Below are 15120 nucleotides of genomic sequence, written 5' to 3' on the forward strand. Positions count from 1 at the left end.
AGTACTGCTGCAAAAGTGTCTCCTTGTAGTCATTTCAAAGTTTAGCTTCTGGGTATAGGTGGGCTGGGTGTGAGTTGTGATGCTGGAAGGAAGTAGAGACAAAAGTGTCAGAGGGTGCTGTAATGCATTGATTACACAGACACAATCCTATGGATGTGACCCTACGGACCCTCTGCTCCTGAGGCAGCCAGACTCCAAAGGACTCGTCCAAATCTTTATGAAGGCAGTGAAGGATTTTCCCTGTTTTTAATAATCTCTGGTTCAAACTGTTGGAGGTTTCATATAATCACGTGGAAATCTGCACCGTGGTGGTGTCTTAGAGCTTTAACGGCCTTTCAGTGGTGAGAGGGCATGTGGTTATAAGGACACAGTGAACAATGCACATTGTGTTTGTAATTTCTAGTATAGCGAACTCTGCCTTTAGTTAATGTAGTGATATTTCAGAGCTGCCTTATCACAGTTTCTCTGTGTTCTTGGAAACAAGTGAAAAGAGCAATATGACTGCTGCCTTTTGCCTTGGATTGCACTGTAGATGGCACTGTGAAACAATGTTTTTTGGTTACGAAGATCTATTTCACAGTAGCATTCCAGACATTAATTGCAGTGTAATATGGCTTTCTTTCTAGGTCCCCAAAGCGAAGGAAAAATTCTGAAATGCAGAAAGGCTTATTTGCTGCCGCAAATGGGAATCTGGAATAACTATGAAAAACACACTGAAATAATTGTGTTTGACTGGAACAAAATTCTTGCAAAGTCCCCAAGGTAAGAGTACTTTCTATCTTTCAAATGACACTGAAGATTTGCTGTTCTGGTTAGCAACAATATCCACTTGAATCCAACAGAGAATGAAGGCTTGACATTTCTGAAAGTGGCAGCCCACTGACGCTGAAGGGCTCAGCACCCCTTGCTGCATCTGTCTGCCAAATTTCATTTTTTCCCTGGCTTTTTAAAGATCCCCTTGTATTTCTTTATATTAGCGGGCTGAAGACTTGTGTCCTGTCTACCTGCAAGGCAGACTAAAGTCTGCAAATATTATATCATTTTAATGGCACTGGATGCTTTTATCAGCCTTTCAGTTTGGATATAACTAAGATGATGCTTTGTATTGATACACTTATTCCTGGCTTGAATATACTTACAAAGGGATAGGGTTACCCTGTTAACCTGATGAAACCTGGTTTCACATTCCCTGCCCAACATCAGGTCCATGTCTTCAAAAGAGTCAAATTCATAATCTGGGAAAGGTTTGTCAAATGAGGTCAGCACACAACCATTTCCACTGAGAGCAGGTTTGCTCCTGCACTGGGAATGGTGGGAACACCTGGCTTCACTTACATGCTGAAATAGCAGCTGTTGAGCATGTGGTGCATGATTTGGGCCTAAATATGTGTCCTTTCCATCAACTCACACCAGAAAAGGCATGCTCAAAATGTCTCATCTGTGGTAGTTTATTCTAAGGGTTAAATCCTGCTTGCAGTCACACCTCAGGAAACCTGAAGGAAGGTCCCAGTCTTTATTATGATACTGCAGAGTGACACCAGAGCTGGGGTCTCCACTGGTATGTGGGTCAGATTCCCGTGTTTGTATTTAGAACAGCAGAGGGATGGTATTGCAAGATGAGCAGAATATGAGTTCCTATTTATAGGTAGCTGGTGCATGAGGTGCAAGATGTGTGTTTCTCAGAGAGAGAGCAAGAAAACTAAGATTAAATTCAGCTATCTTCTCAAGAAAATGAACTTCAGTTACTTGGGGAAGATTTGGGTGACTAAAAATCTGAAATAGTAGATTGATTTCAGAGTTTATTAGTCCTTAGACTAGTATCAGATGAACAGAAATAATAACATTTATGCTGGTTTCACAGTGACTCAATCCCATTAGCTGCAGTAGCATTGTGTGGTTCAGCTGGGTGCAAGAGGTGAATTAGGTCCATGCTTATTAGCTGAAGTGTCGCTGCTCTGAATTAGCCTGGGAGTGCTCCATAAGAGGATACTTGTAAGATAGGCAAGGATCAGTGATGTCTTTATCTTTTGGGCTTGACTCATGCTTGCAGAAGACTCCTATATACTGCTACAAAAGAGCCTCTCCATTTCTTCATGTACTGGTTCGTTTGCATTCAAGGTGGCAACATAATGGGTTCAAAACAGAGCACATTCTTATTGCAAGAAAAGGTACCTTTTTGCCAAATCAGTCCTTAAAATGCAGTTTCTTTACATGTAATTTTTTTTTCCTTAAATTTGTAGATACAGTGAGTTATTTCTTAGCAATATTTATGTAGCTTTTTAAAGAAGTTAGTAGGCTGGAGTAAACTCTACAAGGACAGCTGAAGGTGCTGAGGTTTTCACCGATGTGTTTTTTTCTCAAATGTAGAAGAGTGAATCTTGCTAAAATGGATTTACATACAATAGGCTTTTGATTTCTGATTTTGATATTAATAAGTGCAGTTGTGATTTGTTTGGGCTTTATCAACATTTGCATTCATACACAATGAGAGAACAAAATTGTTTTGTGATGTGAAAAAGGGAAAATTATGCAAGCACTTTTAAATAAGAAAAAGTGGGATCTGTTTTGGTTTCATTTGTAGATGGTTATCAAATTTAAAACAGGATCAAAGTCCTTCACCTGGCTTTGATAGTAAAGCTAAAGGTGTGAATGTTTTTTGTTGTGTTTTTTTTTTTTTTTTAACTATCAGTCTATTCAGCACTTGAATAATGGATTAGCTGAATAGTCTCAGGTATTTTAAAGGTATACAGATAAACAAATTATTTAGAAAATACTTGGAAGAATCAGAACTGGAATCTGCAGGGGAAAGAAGTTCCCAAAGGACTTTTTGGTGCAAATAAGCAAGCTTATGATAGTCTTGCCCAAATCCCAGCGTGCTGATTAACTGCAGACTAACGTCACTGCTATGAAAGCAGTATTTAGTTCAATTTATGCAAATCTATAAATTGCCTTTAATTAATTTGATGTATTTCTGCTTACAGCATTTGATGAAAGTGTAGAACATTGTATCTAAGGGTTCGACTGCATAATGCCCATTTATGTATTGCGCGAGTAATAAATCATCATAACTGAGTTTAAGAAAATGATTAGATTTTCTTTCTATATGATGAATGGCATAACATAAGCTATTGAGGGATTTAATTGTAGATATTTGCAGCAAAATTACTGAGGATTTGTGGTCTTAGTTCTAACACTAACATGAATAAGACTAACAACATTCACCTTCTTTAGAACAACTGTTTTCTGAAAAGCAGTTTCTAACACCCTGGCAGAGCAGTGAGTCCTCGCATATCTGATTGAGGAGCTGGTTTCATGAATGTTTAACCCTCAGCAAACTTATTGATCTTCAGGAAAGCGAGCAGATGTTGTATGCTTGGGAGATCCAGTCAACTCATGTGCATGACTACATGGGAGTTGATAGCTTTAGCAAATATATCCTGAGAAATATTAAGTAAGAATGTCATTTTTCTGTGTTGTTTCTATAATTTTGAGGCAGGTGTAGTTTAAAAATAGTAACACAACATATAAATATGTATATTTAAATTTGCGTGTGGATGGATCTTCATCCAAAAAACCCAAGCCTAGCCCCTTATCTCAGATTCAGAGAAATGTATTGCACTCATAATGCCTTATTATAAATATATGTTTGTAGGTAATACGATGTGTGATAGCCATTGCATTCCTTCTAATTATAAAACATGCTTAAAAAAGAATTGATCCCAACCAAACTATGAAGGTGTTTTTTCAGTGTTGCCTTGTAATAAGTCATATTAGTTATTCTTCAGCATCTTTTCAGCTTTTCCTTCCATGCATCATTTTTTTGTTATTCCCTACTCGCATTGTTCTTTCAACTCAACTGCTTCCTTTTCTGCCTCCAGGATGAGATTCTGTGCCAAATCAATGCTTCTATCTGACTGGCTCTTTCTGGTCTATGTGTTAATGGTCTGCTGTAAATTGTTGTCCGCCTCTAGCCACCATCCCCGGGGGCACACAGGTACGAGCTTTTAAACTCATTATATGCTACTGAGACCAATTAATACCACTTGCAGAATGTTAGAGCCCACTTTTTAGCAATGGATAATTGATGAGGCTGTTGACAGCGTGTTATAATCAGTGCAATGGGTTAAAAATACAACAACAACAACAAGAATAAATGAGTTATTGTAAATTTTCATGTTTTTTCTCTAGTAATTTTATGTACTCATAAAGCTCACCAGAGAGTTTTTGGAGTGACTTCATGACTGCTAGGGCTTTGGGATTTGTTTGTGTCCTTTTGCTTTATCCTTATCCAAAGATATTCTGAAATGTATCTTTATCTTCTCCAGCTTAATCCAGTTGTTATCAAGAGACTTTAAAACGGTATCATTGGCTTTGGTGGGCAATAGATCAAAGCACTCAGACTTATGTTAGCCAGTTCTTTCACTAAGTAACACAAAAACTGAGCTGTGGTTTAGTTCAGCTTGTGGTATGCTCCTTCTTTTCCTAACCTGAGGCAAACAGAAAGATATTGCATTTAAGAGGATGCACTGTTGTTGCAGGGTATATTTACCAGGCACAATGTAGTAGTATCTTGCTATAAATGACAGAAATAGCTCAGAACAAGCTGGGTTGGCTTCATGAAGAGGTACCAGACTGGATCTTTGAAGCAACATCTCTATGCTAGGATCATGCAGACACATCAGCTTGAATGCAGAAAGAAATATAGATATAGTAATGCTCATGCAAACATACCAGTGCAAGTCCTAAAAATGGTTAACTGACTTAGCCCTATGTCACCTTTGATCCCAGAAGAGGGAGAGGTAAGTTAACAAAATACCACCTGTGAGCTCTGCTTTTAAGGAGAGGTCAAAAGCCTGGCTGCAACACCATGTTGAGATGACTGTGTTCTCGGTACCATAGTTATCTTCATGCTGGCTTGGGCATTTCTGTGAGTATTGCTATTTGTGATGTAGTCTCATTCTTAAATTAGGTGTAATGTCTTAAATCCATATGTAATGTTCTTAGCTCTGAGCCAGACTCTTGTGGGTCCAGTTCTAATGTTAGCATCCACTTCAGCTCAGTGCTAGGAAGTGGGGATGCATTTGTTAGAGGCTCCATCCTCCAGATGAGACAACCTATTGATCTCTTTCCTGGCTGCTTCTGGTGATTGTCTAGGTAGGAGCTGAAGGCTTCTCATGTGCTCACCAAAATTTCTTTAGTCCTGGCAAGCAGGACTGACTGTGACTTGCATGTAGCTGCTGTGTCTATCTACATGCTCACAGCACATCAGCAGTGTGTGTGTCTAAAAGCTACACAAAACATCTCCTTGACTTACCCCATTACCAGCTCTGTGTTCCCTGGTGCTGCGGAGCACTTGTATGTGTTTGCCATAAAACGCAGTCACAGGTTATGGATAATAACTGACATGTTGCAGCAAAAGCCCAGAAAGTGATTCCAGTGAATACAGTGTTAGAGGATGATCCGTATTACCGTTTTGCAGGTAGCTGTTATGGAAACTAGTTGCATCACTTCACTGAGGAAGGGGGTCTATGCACAATGACAAGTTAATTAGGCCCTCTTGACCTTACCTGTAAACAACTGCTGCTTAGCAGAGTGTTTCAGAGCTGACTATGCAGCAAAGCCTGGAGAACAGCCTTCTACAGCTTTTGTCATTCAGGGAAGAGTCTTGTAAAAAGAAATGTTATTTTTGTCTTTTAAAGATGCGCTTTGCATGTGTACCTAAGGGAAATACCTGTAATAAGGCAGTAGTGATCCTGTGTTGTGGGCTCGTATGATGAACACTCATTATGTATTATGTAAATTATGACAGTCTTTTCAACACAACATTTCAGAATGGTTGACTGAGTACTTTTAATTGACAGCAAGAATTCTTCCCCCTGTATCAAAGAGGTACTGTAAAACACAATCAAGCTGCTCGATTGTTAAGCAGATTTGCGTACCGTGCTTTCTCTGGTGGGCTAAAGAAAGGTTCTGTTCGTTAGTTTGGTCAGATTATGGAGCTCTTTTTCAAACAGATACACTGAACCTGGCACCTGCGTGCACCTTTTTAGACTATGGTGTAATGTTCTTCCTCAGACATTAGTTTCTTTTATGTGTGCACTGAAGTGATCCCTATCCTACTTTATGATTCCATGTAGCAGAGGAAACGGTCCATTTTTGATTCTCCATCTCCCATTGTCTGGCACCACATACCATTAAGAGGGCTTGGGGGGCTCTCCGTGAGGGGCCTGCATTTCCCAGCCTCATCTTATCTTTGCTGTTTGATACAACACCTAGATTGACCTTCTGATGTATGATCAGATCTGTGATGGAATCTGATATGTGAGCAAGACAAAATCTTGTTCATCAGGAAAGCAAACAATGTAGAGCTTTTAGTGTAGTGTGTTTTGTTTAATACAAACTAACCTGCTCTTGGATGGCAATTGAGATAAAATTTTTGCAGTCAATAAAGATAACTTTAACATTTTTTCAAAGTAAAAAGTCCTGAAGCACATTAGAGGGATGAATTCAAGCTTTGGGTTTGGCAAAGTCTTTGTCCTGTGTCCCTTAGGTCAGGCAGCTGTAACGTGACAGGTAGGTACTGAGGTGGGAAATACATACTGTTTATGGGGTGGGAAATACATGCATGAGGTGCCTAGCCTGGGATACTTTAGGAGGAGCTGGTTTTAAGAACATGCTGTGCCTGCTCCTGAAAATCAGTATGTTTCAAGCTATGTACTAGTCACTTTTGAAAAAATGCTTACTCATTAAAGCTGAGGAAGTTTATTAACCAAGAGCAGGCAATAGAACTTAAGATGAAAAGTGGGGATTGACTGTTTTCTTTTGAAAATATTGCTGTTTTTAAGGAGCCTAATCTGGGAAAAGACAATTATTGACTTTGGTCATGTTAGATGGTGCCTGAAAGAATGACATTCAACAGCTGTCTCTGCAATATTCAGACAGGAACAGAGACTAGATCTTTAAGGACCCAATAACCATTCTGTTTCTGAACAGTTGGAGAGAATGGCATTGAGCAATCCCTTTGACAAAAAGGACCTCTTCCCTGTAATAAAGTGCAAGACAGACCTGGTTCTTTCTTTTGTTCTGCAAAATATTCTCCACCATCAAATAACTGTTAGTGGAGAAAGAGACTCTTCAATCTAGCCAGTCCTGCCATTGCTTTGAAGCTGTGCGGATCTTGAGCCCAGCTTAGAGGCTGCCACCTATTTTTTTGTTCGAACACTGTAATTGCTTTGACTGGCAGAGTTAACTAGGCAAAAGGTAGAGGAGAAGTGTTCCTTCTCATTACCATTAGATCACTGAGGATGCTGCTTATGCAGATTATTTCAGCAGGGTCCCCATATGTCTATGTAGAGAAGGCACCTATGTACAGTCAGAATATTCATCTGACTTTGTTGCTCTGAATTACCATTTTGAAGAGTGTCTTTTGCACTGACAATAGCTGAGGGAAGCATAAGCACCAACCTTACTATAGCTATTTAAAATTGGGCAGTATTTCAGGCTCCCAGAGTACCTAACAGATACCGATATAACTATCAATTCCATGCTGTGCTGAATGAAGCAACACACATTTAGTACCAGAAAAGATTTGTTTTCACCTCACTGCTATAAGTCAGGATCCAAAGATGATGAAGCATTGAAAAGGCACTTCCTCAGGTCACCTCATGTGGGGGCTGGACTTGTAGACCGTTAATTGGTATAGCTAGCTGAGCAGTTTCTGTCATGAATTTCCAGTGCAACTTGGCTTTTTTGAGGCTGCCGTGTTTTATTTTTATGTGATGATGCTCACCTGAAATGCTTCCAGCCTCCTTCTGCTTGGGTTTAGATTTTTGGAAAGACCATTATTATTAACATGCCCAGAATCCATGTATTTAATAAACATCTGTAGCTTAAAGCTGGGCTAAATTTGTTTCTGAATTTTCTTACACAGTTCACATTTCTCTTTGTGATTTCAAGTGAAGAATTCAGCGATAACTCTAATTTGCCTGCTTACCGTACCTGCAGAATCATAGGGATAAATAGCTGTGTTTGAGTGCACTGGGACAGCTCGGTCTTTTACCAACTCGAGGAATAAGTAGCAACTTCCTTTCATGGAGTTTATTCCTTGTTGCACCACAGACAGTTTAATTTACAGGGTTATCAGAGGTCGAATGGGAGAAGTCTTGTTAAAAATGGCAATGGCAAGAAAATATGCATGACTGTAGAGATTGGGAAGTGGGTTTGGGAAGGACTTGTCACCAGCCTGACCTGTTGTAAACTCTACATCTTTGCTTAGTGAAATACAGCTGAAAATTTGTAATTTGTTGCCCTGCATCTTAGAAGTGATCTCCAGCAACTGGGATGCCGTCTTAGTTGGTTTTCGGAGGATCAGCAATTTCCATCACATGTGAAAGATGAGCTGCTTTTGTAGACTTTGCTGAGCAGGGCCTGAACTGGGACTTGAGATAACTTTCTGGGATTCCACGAGTGTTCTCCTTTGTTTTCTTATGATTGATGCTTGAACAGGGAGAGACAGATGTATGGAAAGGCTCAGCTTGTGTAGGAACAATCTGAGTGAATAATGCGGCAGTGTGCTTGACGCAGAAGACAAAGGCTGTCCTCACTGCTGCTCCCTTTCTGCCCTTCCTATGGCTCAGGGAAAGCAGTCTTTTCAGAGTTCATCCGTCTCTTTTTTGTCCTTTATTGATTGCTCTCTGAAGAGGTGCTGGTCTAACCTACCGATGGGATGGTCAAAGTCACTTGTTTGTCACAGAAACAGACCTCCTGTCATTTGGTAGTGGCAAGTATTGTATGTACATGGACCTGAGGTAAAGATCTACCCTTGATGGATAGAAACCCAGACCAGCTGAAGGCAGTACAGAGAGTATGTGTTGAACTAGGTGTTTAATAATTCTTTTCTGTGTCCCAAACAGCAAAGAGAAGTCTGTACCCTAGGGGAGTGGAAGAATCCCACCCACAAAACTAGTGACCGCTCTAACACACTGGGAAAGTATACACTTAATTGCCCTCTTCTGGGTAGTGAGAGAGGAATAGCAGCCTAGAACACGTAAAACCTTGATGAGTTGTCAGCATGGGGTGTGTTATCAGTAAAGCAGGCATCAGGTGAAGAAGAAGTGAACATCACATTTCATATGAAGGATGAATAAGGGATTCAGTGATGCTGTTGAACTGGACTCGGGGGCTGACTAGCAAGTGAGCATAAATGATACTGGGAACATTCCAGCAGAAGGTTGCTCCTTTATGCACAAAATAGCAATTCGTGTACCGAGGCATGTACCAGACATTGTTTTGGTCTACAGGACACTCCAAGTCTGCTTTTTTTTTTTTTTTTTTGAAATGTCACTGTCAGCTAGAATTGAGACCTTTTAATACCTCTTGATCATGCTTTTGGTTTCAGGTGGTCTGGTAGCAGACTGGATTGTTCCACATCAATTGCAGGTCTTCACAACTTTAAGGACTTTGTGAACAGAATCCTGTCCCCATGGGAGTCAGAGCCTCCCTTACACAGGCTTCAGGTCTTCATCTATTTAAGTGAAGGCTGCATGTCTGAAAATTGCAGCTTTGTATTAGAAATATTGTGGCTTTCAAAGAAAAAGGGAAAACCCCAGGGTGCTTGTTCTCACCTTATTTTTGAGTTGGAGCATCATTCTTCCTAGTGGTGCTGTCGGATTGCCACGGTACGGTTCCCGGTTCCAGCAGAGGGCCCTGCAAGGCTGCCAAAGGGGCTCCAGCAAACAGCCGCAGACGGGCACCGCACTTGCTTCCTCGGGATTTAAATCATAACTGTGCATTTTACTAATTAGAATTGTGAGTCCTTTTGTATTTCAACGGGTCAGACATGGTTAGTGCACAATAAGCTTTAGCCCTTTGTTCTGTTTAACTCCTTTTATGTCTTAATGTTTTATTCAGTTTGTTATTTATGTGTTTTATTATCCAGCTTCTAAATATAGGGTAGCTACAATATACAGCCCTGGCTGTAATCTCTTCAAGTAATAAGGTAGGAAGGAAAGCAATTCTGTTGAGCAATAGGTTCCCTTTAAGACAAAAAGGGGCAGATTTTGCTGCATGAAATTAGTTGGGCTTTTTTTTTTTTTTGAGAAGGAAAGAGGAAGAAATACTTATTTTCCTTTGTGTTTTGTTTTTTTTCCCTGTAAATAACAATGGAAACTTTTAATACATATGACAGATTTTTGACAACGACTTCAATTTGGATGCATAGCTATGTTACCAGTAAGGAGCAATTCAGTGTTAATTTAGTCTTTTATAGGGAAATATGTAACTTCTGGTATCATTTTCCATGAATGTGCACTTTAACTGTGTGGAATGTGATTGTATAGGAAAAGGTTTGTGTATTCCGGGGAGTCAGGGGGAGAAAAATTACAGACAAACTGGTGAACGTGTAGGTTTTGTGTATCATATTTCATTGTGTTTCAAAAGGACGGGGGTAGAGTTCTGTAACAAAAAAGATGGGAGTCTCATTTAACACCCGAATGGCCAAGTCCAGTGTATCAATCTGTATAGCAGGAGGCTGAAACCAAGCTCTTTCCTGCAATATCTAAGTGACCTTATTTTAAAGCCATTGGGGAAAGCTTGTGAAAATACTGTCTTTATTTTATTCATTTTACATTGACAGCATCATTTTTTATATAGCTGCTATCTGCAACAAATGATAATTTACATTCCATTGACCAAAATTCTAACCAAGAAAGCTTTCTTTGCTCTTTCTCTTTTTTTTTTTTTTCAAACTACTTCTCCTAAACTTAGAACTTATATTATAAAAAAAATTTATATTGCAAATGGGTAGGCTTGTGGTAATGTGGGGGGAATGAAATTGTTGGATAAGTGAAAATCCACAAATAGGATGGAAAGCATCTTGTCCTCAGTGTTCATCTGGGTGAAATGTTGCAACAAAACATGGAACACATTCTACTGGGGAGCTCTGCTCTGGGTTTACATAGAGGTCAATATGCTGAGTCCCTGGGAGAACGGATGTTTAAGTGATGAAGGCAATAGATTGGAATGTAAAGGGCTTGCATTGCATTCCTTGCTCTGAAATAATTAAAAGACCTGCCTAAGATGAAGTCCTGACCCCACTGAAGTGGGAGTTTGTGATTCTTCTGTGATATAGCTGTCAACCTCTCTGGATATGTCATACGGATTTTGGTCCCAGCAGAAAAGTTAGACTTCATAGTTATGATTTTATTAACGCTTAAGCCAGTCATTCTTACAGAATTCATCATTCAGTGTTTTGCAAATCACTGCCATTTTGAGGGATGGAAATTGCTTTAGGGCCTGTTCTGCTATTGATCAACATGTCTGTGCTTACTGCATGGGCTGCATTGCCACAGCCTTACAATTACATTAATTGTAATAGCAGCACAGAGCCTGTCCCAAACTTAAAGTCCAATTTTAATGTAATTGTAAGGCCTTGTGCTACTGGAGAGTTTCATCCCAAACCAGTGACTGAGCAGGCTTGAATAAAAGTCCATGGAAATGGATAGCAGTTCCTATTGATTTGGTGATTTAGACTTAGTATCTATTTTTTTTCTCTGCTACCAGGTGAAGGGTAGTTCAGAAGCAGGCTTGGACATGCTGTCCCTCTATGCTGGCTTCCATTAGCCCATGGTTTGGCAAAATACTCACCCTGTATTTAAGAGCAGGAGATTAGTTGTCATACTTGGTTGTAGCATCAAACATGCCCCATCTATGTGTAGTCCACTCAGACTGCATGAAGAGCTCAGCTCTGCTCTCGTGCCAAGCATGGTATTTTCCCCTGCCAGAGAGTTGCCTCTTGGTGTGAGTTTGAAAGTTTACAGTGTTGACATGTCCGATTTCAAGGACATGTTTGAGCATGCAGTTCTTCTTGGAAACCAGAAAATGTTTAATTAATAATGGAAGAACCTGGATATTGATTTTTTTTTTAAATTTATTTTATTTTTTTACTAACATTTAAATGTTTTGTTGGCGGAGCACCTCCAGATTGCTGCTGATAGCACTTTGCTGCAGCTGTCTGTTTTTCAGTGTTTGTCAGCATTCTTACATTACTTCAGGAGAGTGACAACTGGTTGGGGACAATGGATTCTAAATCAGGAGATTAGAGATGTCTTGTAGGGTTCAAAAAATCTCTCCTCATCAGACTGGAAATGCTATCCATCAGCACAGGAGTGGAGGCTACACCTGCCATTCATTATCTTCCAGGGTGGCAATCTTCAACAACACCCTGCAAATGACAGAAGTTATGAGTGGAAAATTCTAGGATCAACAGTTCTATTGCTTAGTGTTTGGCCTGCCTTTATTTATTTATTTTTTCTTTCTTTAGCTCTGCTTTTGTTTCCCTGATGGACAGCATCCATGTGCCTGGCAGTCCAGGGATGGTCACTATCCTTTTGATTTATGTTATTGTTTAAAGAAATAATGACCAGAGAAGTGCGAGGCAGGATTTTTCGTAGCATTATTTACTGCTTGCATCTTCCTGATATCAGTTCTTCCATTAGTTTTATACCTGTGTTTCCTTAAAGTAGCATCCTAAGATGCAGCAAACATTTTGGAACAAACAGATTTCTTTTTACTGTCTTTTTTGCACAGAGACAAATTGCTGCAAATTAGCTTGGTCAGTTATACTTCTGGGGTGGAATGGCAGGATCTGTGTGTAACAGGTCATGATTGTGTTAACAGGTGTTTGTAGGGTGTTGCATGCAGCTGATCTTAGTTTCGTGTTGGTGCCTGACAGCAAAGATGAAATTGTAAGCAATTGTAAAGCCAAAATTTAAATATCAAGGTAGTCTTTCCTACGCATCTTATTATCAAGTTGGGTGAAAAAGCTTAGAGTATCTCTTGTGCTCTGTATATCCTTTCTTCTATAGCTCCCTTATTCTTTGGGAGATTTCCTTCTACATAGCAGGAAATAAAAGTTGGTAGAGAGGATGCTAACCTTTCTTCTTTTTGCCACCCCTGGATGGGACATGAAGATGAGGGGGTTTAAGGGCTCTAAGGTGGCATTAGCCTACTTGGTTAGAGCACAAGTGTCTTTCAACAACAAACAGTACGAAAGGGGAGAGAACAGCAGGCACGTCCCTCATTCATAGCTGTGACCTTTGTACGGTACCAGATTGGATCCAATGCTCTTCCTAATTCAATGCACAGCACAAGGAAAGACAAGATCTCTTGAAAAGGAACATGGAAATAGCTGTTTTCCCTATAAATACGTATTTACAACTCTTTTATACTATCTTACGCTTCATGCAATTTGAAAGTATCAAGGCTTTCTGACACATTCCCTCCCCCTGTCCCAATGAGGTCATTTGCACAGTCTGGTCATATAATAAGTATATTGAAGCACTGGAAGTTACGGAACCAGATTATTGCATTTCATGACTAAGCAATAAGTGTGTACTCTGCGCCCCCTCCCCCCCCCTTTTTTTTTTTCCTTTTTAAATAAGGTACAACAAATAACTGGTCACCCAAAGGGATGGTGCCTTTCCTCTTACGACTTCCCATTTTAAGGAGCTGCCCTCTTCAGAGTAGATCAAACAGGAAGATTTTCGGCTTGATATCATAACTGGTGTTTGTTGCTACTCCTAAGTGTTCTTAGATTGTCTTTAGAAAATATAATTTACTGAAAGTATGAAAATCAAGTAAGAGTATAATTAGAAAAAAGTGCAAATTATGTCAGTTGGCATAAATCACTCTAGCAATATGAGTGTCTGGCCCAAATTGTGGATATGCTAATGATTTCTCTCTGTTGAGTCCTTTCAGCAGATGCTGGTATTCCTCCAACTGGAAAAAAACCCAAACCAAAACAAAAACAACAACAAAACCCCCAAATCAACTGAAATTCCTCTTCTAAAACAGTTTGAATGTAGAAAGAGGCACCCACTGTCCTCTAGGTGCTCTCTGTTGGAGATGGCACTGTTGGTAACTGATATTTTTATTTTCAGGGTTTCTTAATGCATGTTGCTTACAAAGAAGGAAAGAAAGCTGATTGCACTGGAAGTTGCCTTTTAGGACTGACACTTGATTGACTGTGTGCTCAAATGAGTTGTCTGGTTTTGGGCATGCCTACTTATAATAGAATTTAATAATTTACTTGCATTGAATTAGTTTTTCAGATTTTGTTCTACTTCCAAGGTTTCAGAAATGGGTAAGGAACAACATAGTGGATTTTACTATCAGACCTATGCTCATTTTTTTGTTGTTGTTGTTTGAACTACATAGGAAAAAGCACTAGTTTGACATTTCATTTGGAAATACTGTGGCAGGTGTGCTATTTTTCTTCCTTCACCATACAGTATTTTTACTGGAAATACAAAACCCCCACAACTTTGAGTCGACATTCTTTAGAAATGGCGTAAAATTGCTGCCCTCAGCAAAATGCAGTTTACTGCAAGGGATGCCACAATCCCCAAACAAGGAGCCAAGATAATTAGTCTACAACTGACAAATAAGTCTGCTATGCTAATGTAAAGAAACATCCTTTTATCAGACTGTATCACATGGTAGTTTGTGCCAAGCTAGAGAGAAAACAGAGTTTACTCTGAAAACATGTCCTCTTCTGGGGGAACAAATCTAATCCAACAGTGACTATGGAAAGCATTTTCCTGACCCCTCCCCAGTATCAGGGGATTTGGATTAACTGAATTCTGGATTAGAACCAAGACCTGAGTAGGGTTTTATTCAAAATTATTTCCATTTTTCTTTCAGCTGTAGCAAGAAGTGCATCAAAACAGCATTAAAAAAACCCTATGGCTGCAGTATGACCGGTTTATCAAAGGGATAAAGGTGATCCAGCATTCTCTATGTATTGCCTCTCAACAAGAGAGGGGTCTCTGCCGCAAGTGCTTCAGTCTAAATAAACAGTGATATGCTGGAGTAAGTCTACTCTGGCAGCCAGGCTCACTGAAATCAAAGCAATACAAGGTGTTTGTCAGTAGAACATGAAGTGCTTTACAAATGAAGTGTGATTATTCTCATTCAACAGATGGGGGGCTGAAACACATGTGTGCATGGTGAATGTTTCCAGATCTTGGGAACAAATTGGACTCAGTTGCAGAACAGTGCCAGAGGTTATATTTAGATTGCCTTGCCCGGGACTTGGTGGCTGGGCTATTTATGCAAACAGCA

General features: G+C 39.7%; 1 protein-coding gene across 1 annotated transcript in view; it reads left to right on the forward strand.

Moving 5' to 3' along the window:
• The first annotated feature begins 682 nt into the window (after positions 1-682).
• Positions 683-15120, forward strand: part of FAM19A4 (family with sequence similarity 19 (chemokine (C-C motif)-like), member A4) — a 49797-nt gene continuing 35359 nt past the window's right edge. Inside the window, exons 1-2 of the mRNA XM_009883620.1 lie at positions 683-762; positions 3879-3994. Of these exons, the coding sequence (XP_009881922.1) occupies positions 683-762; positions 3879-3994 (196 nt within the window). The remainder of the gene's footprint in view (positions 763-3878; positions 3995-15120) is intronic.

The sequence above is a fragment of the Charadrius vociferus genome, unplaced genomic scaffold (assembly GCF_000708025.1).
Source record: "Charadrius vociferus isolate BGI_N301 unplaced genomic scaffold, ASM70802v2 scaffold324, whole genome shotgun sequence".
NCBI lineage: Eukaryota > Metazoa > Chordata > Aves > Charadriiformes > Charadriidae > Charadrius > Charadrius vociferus.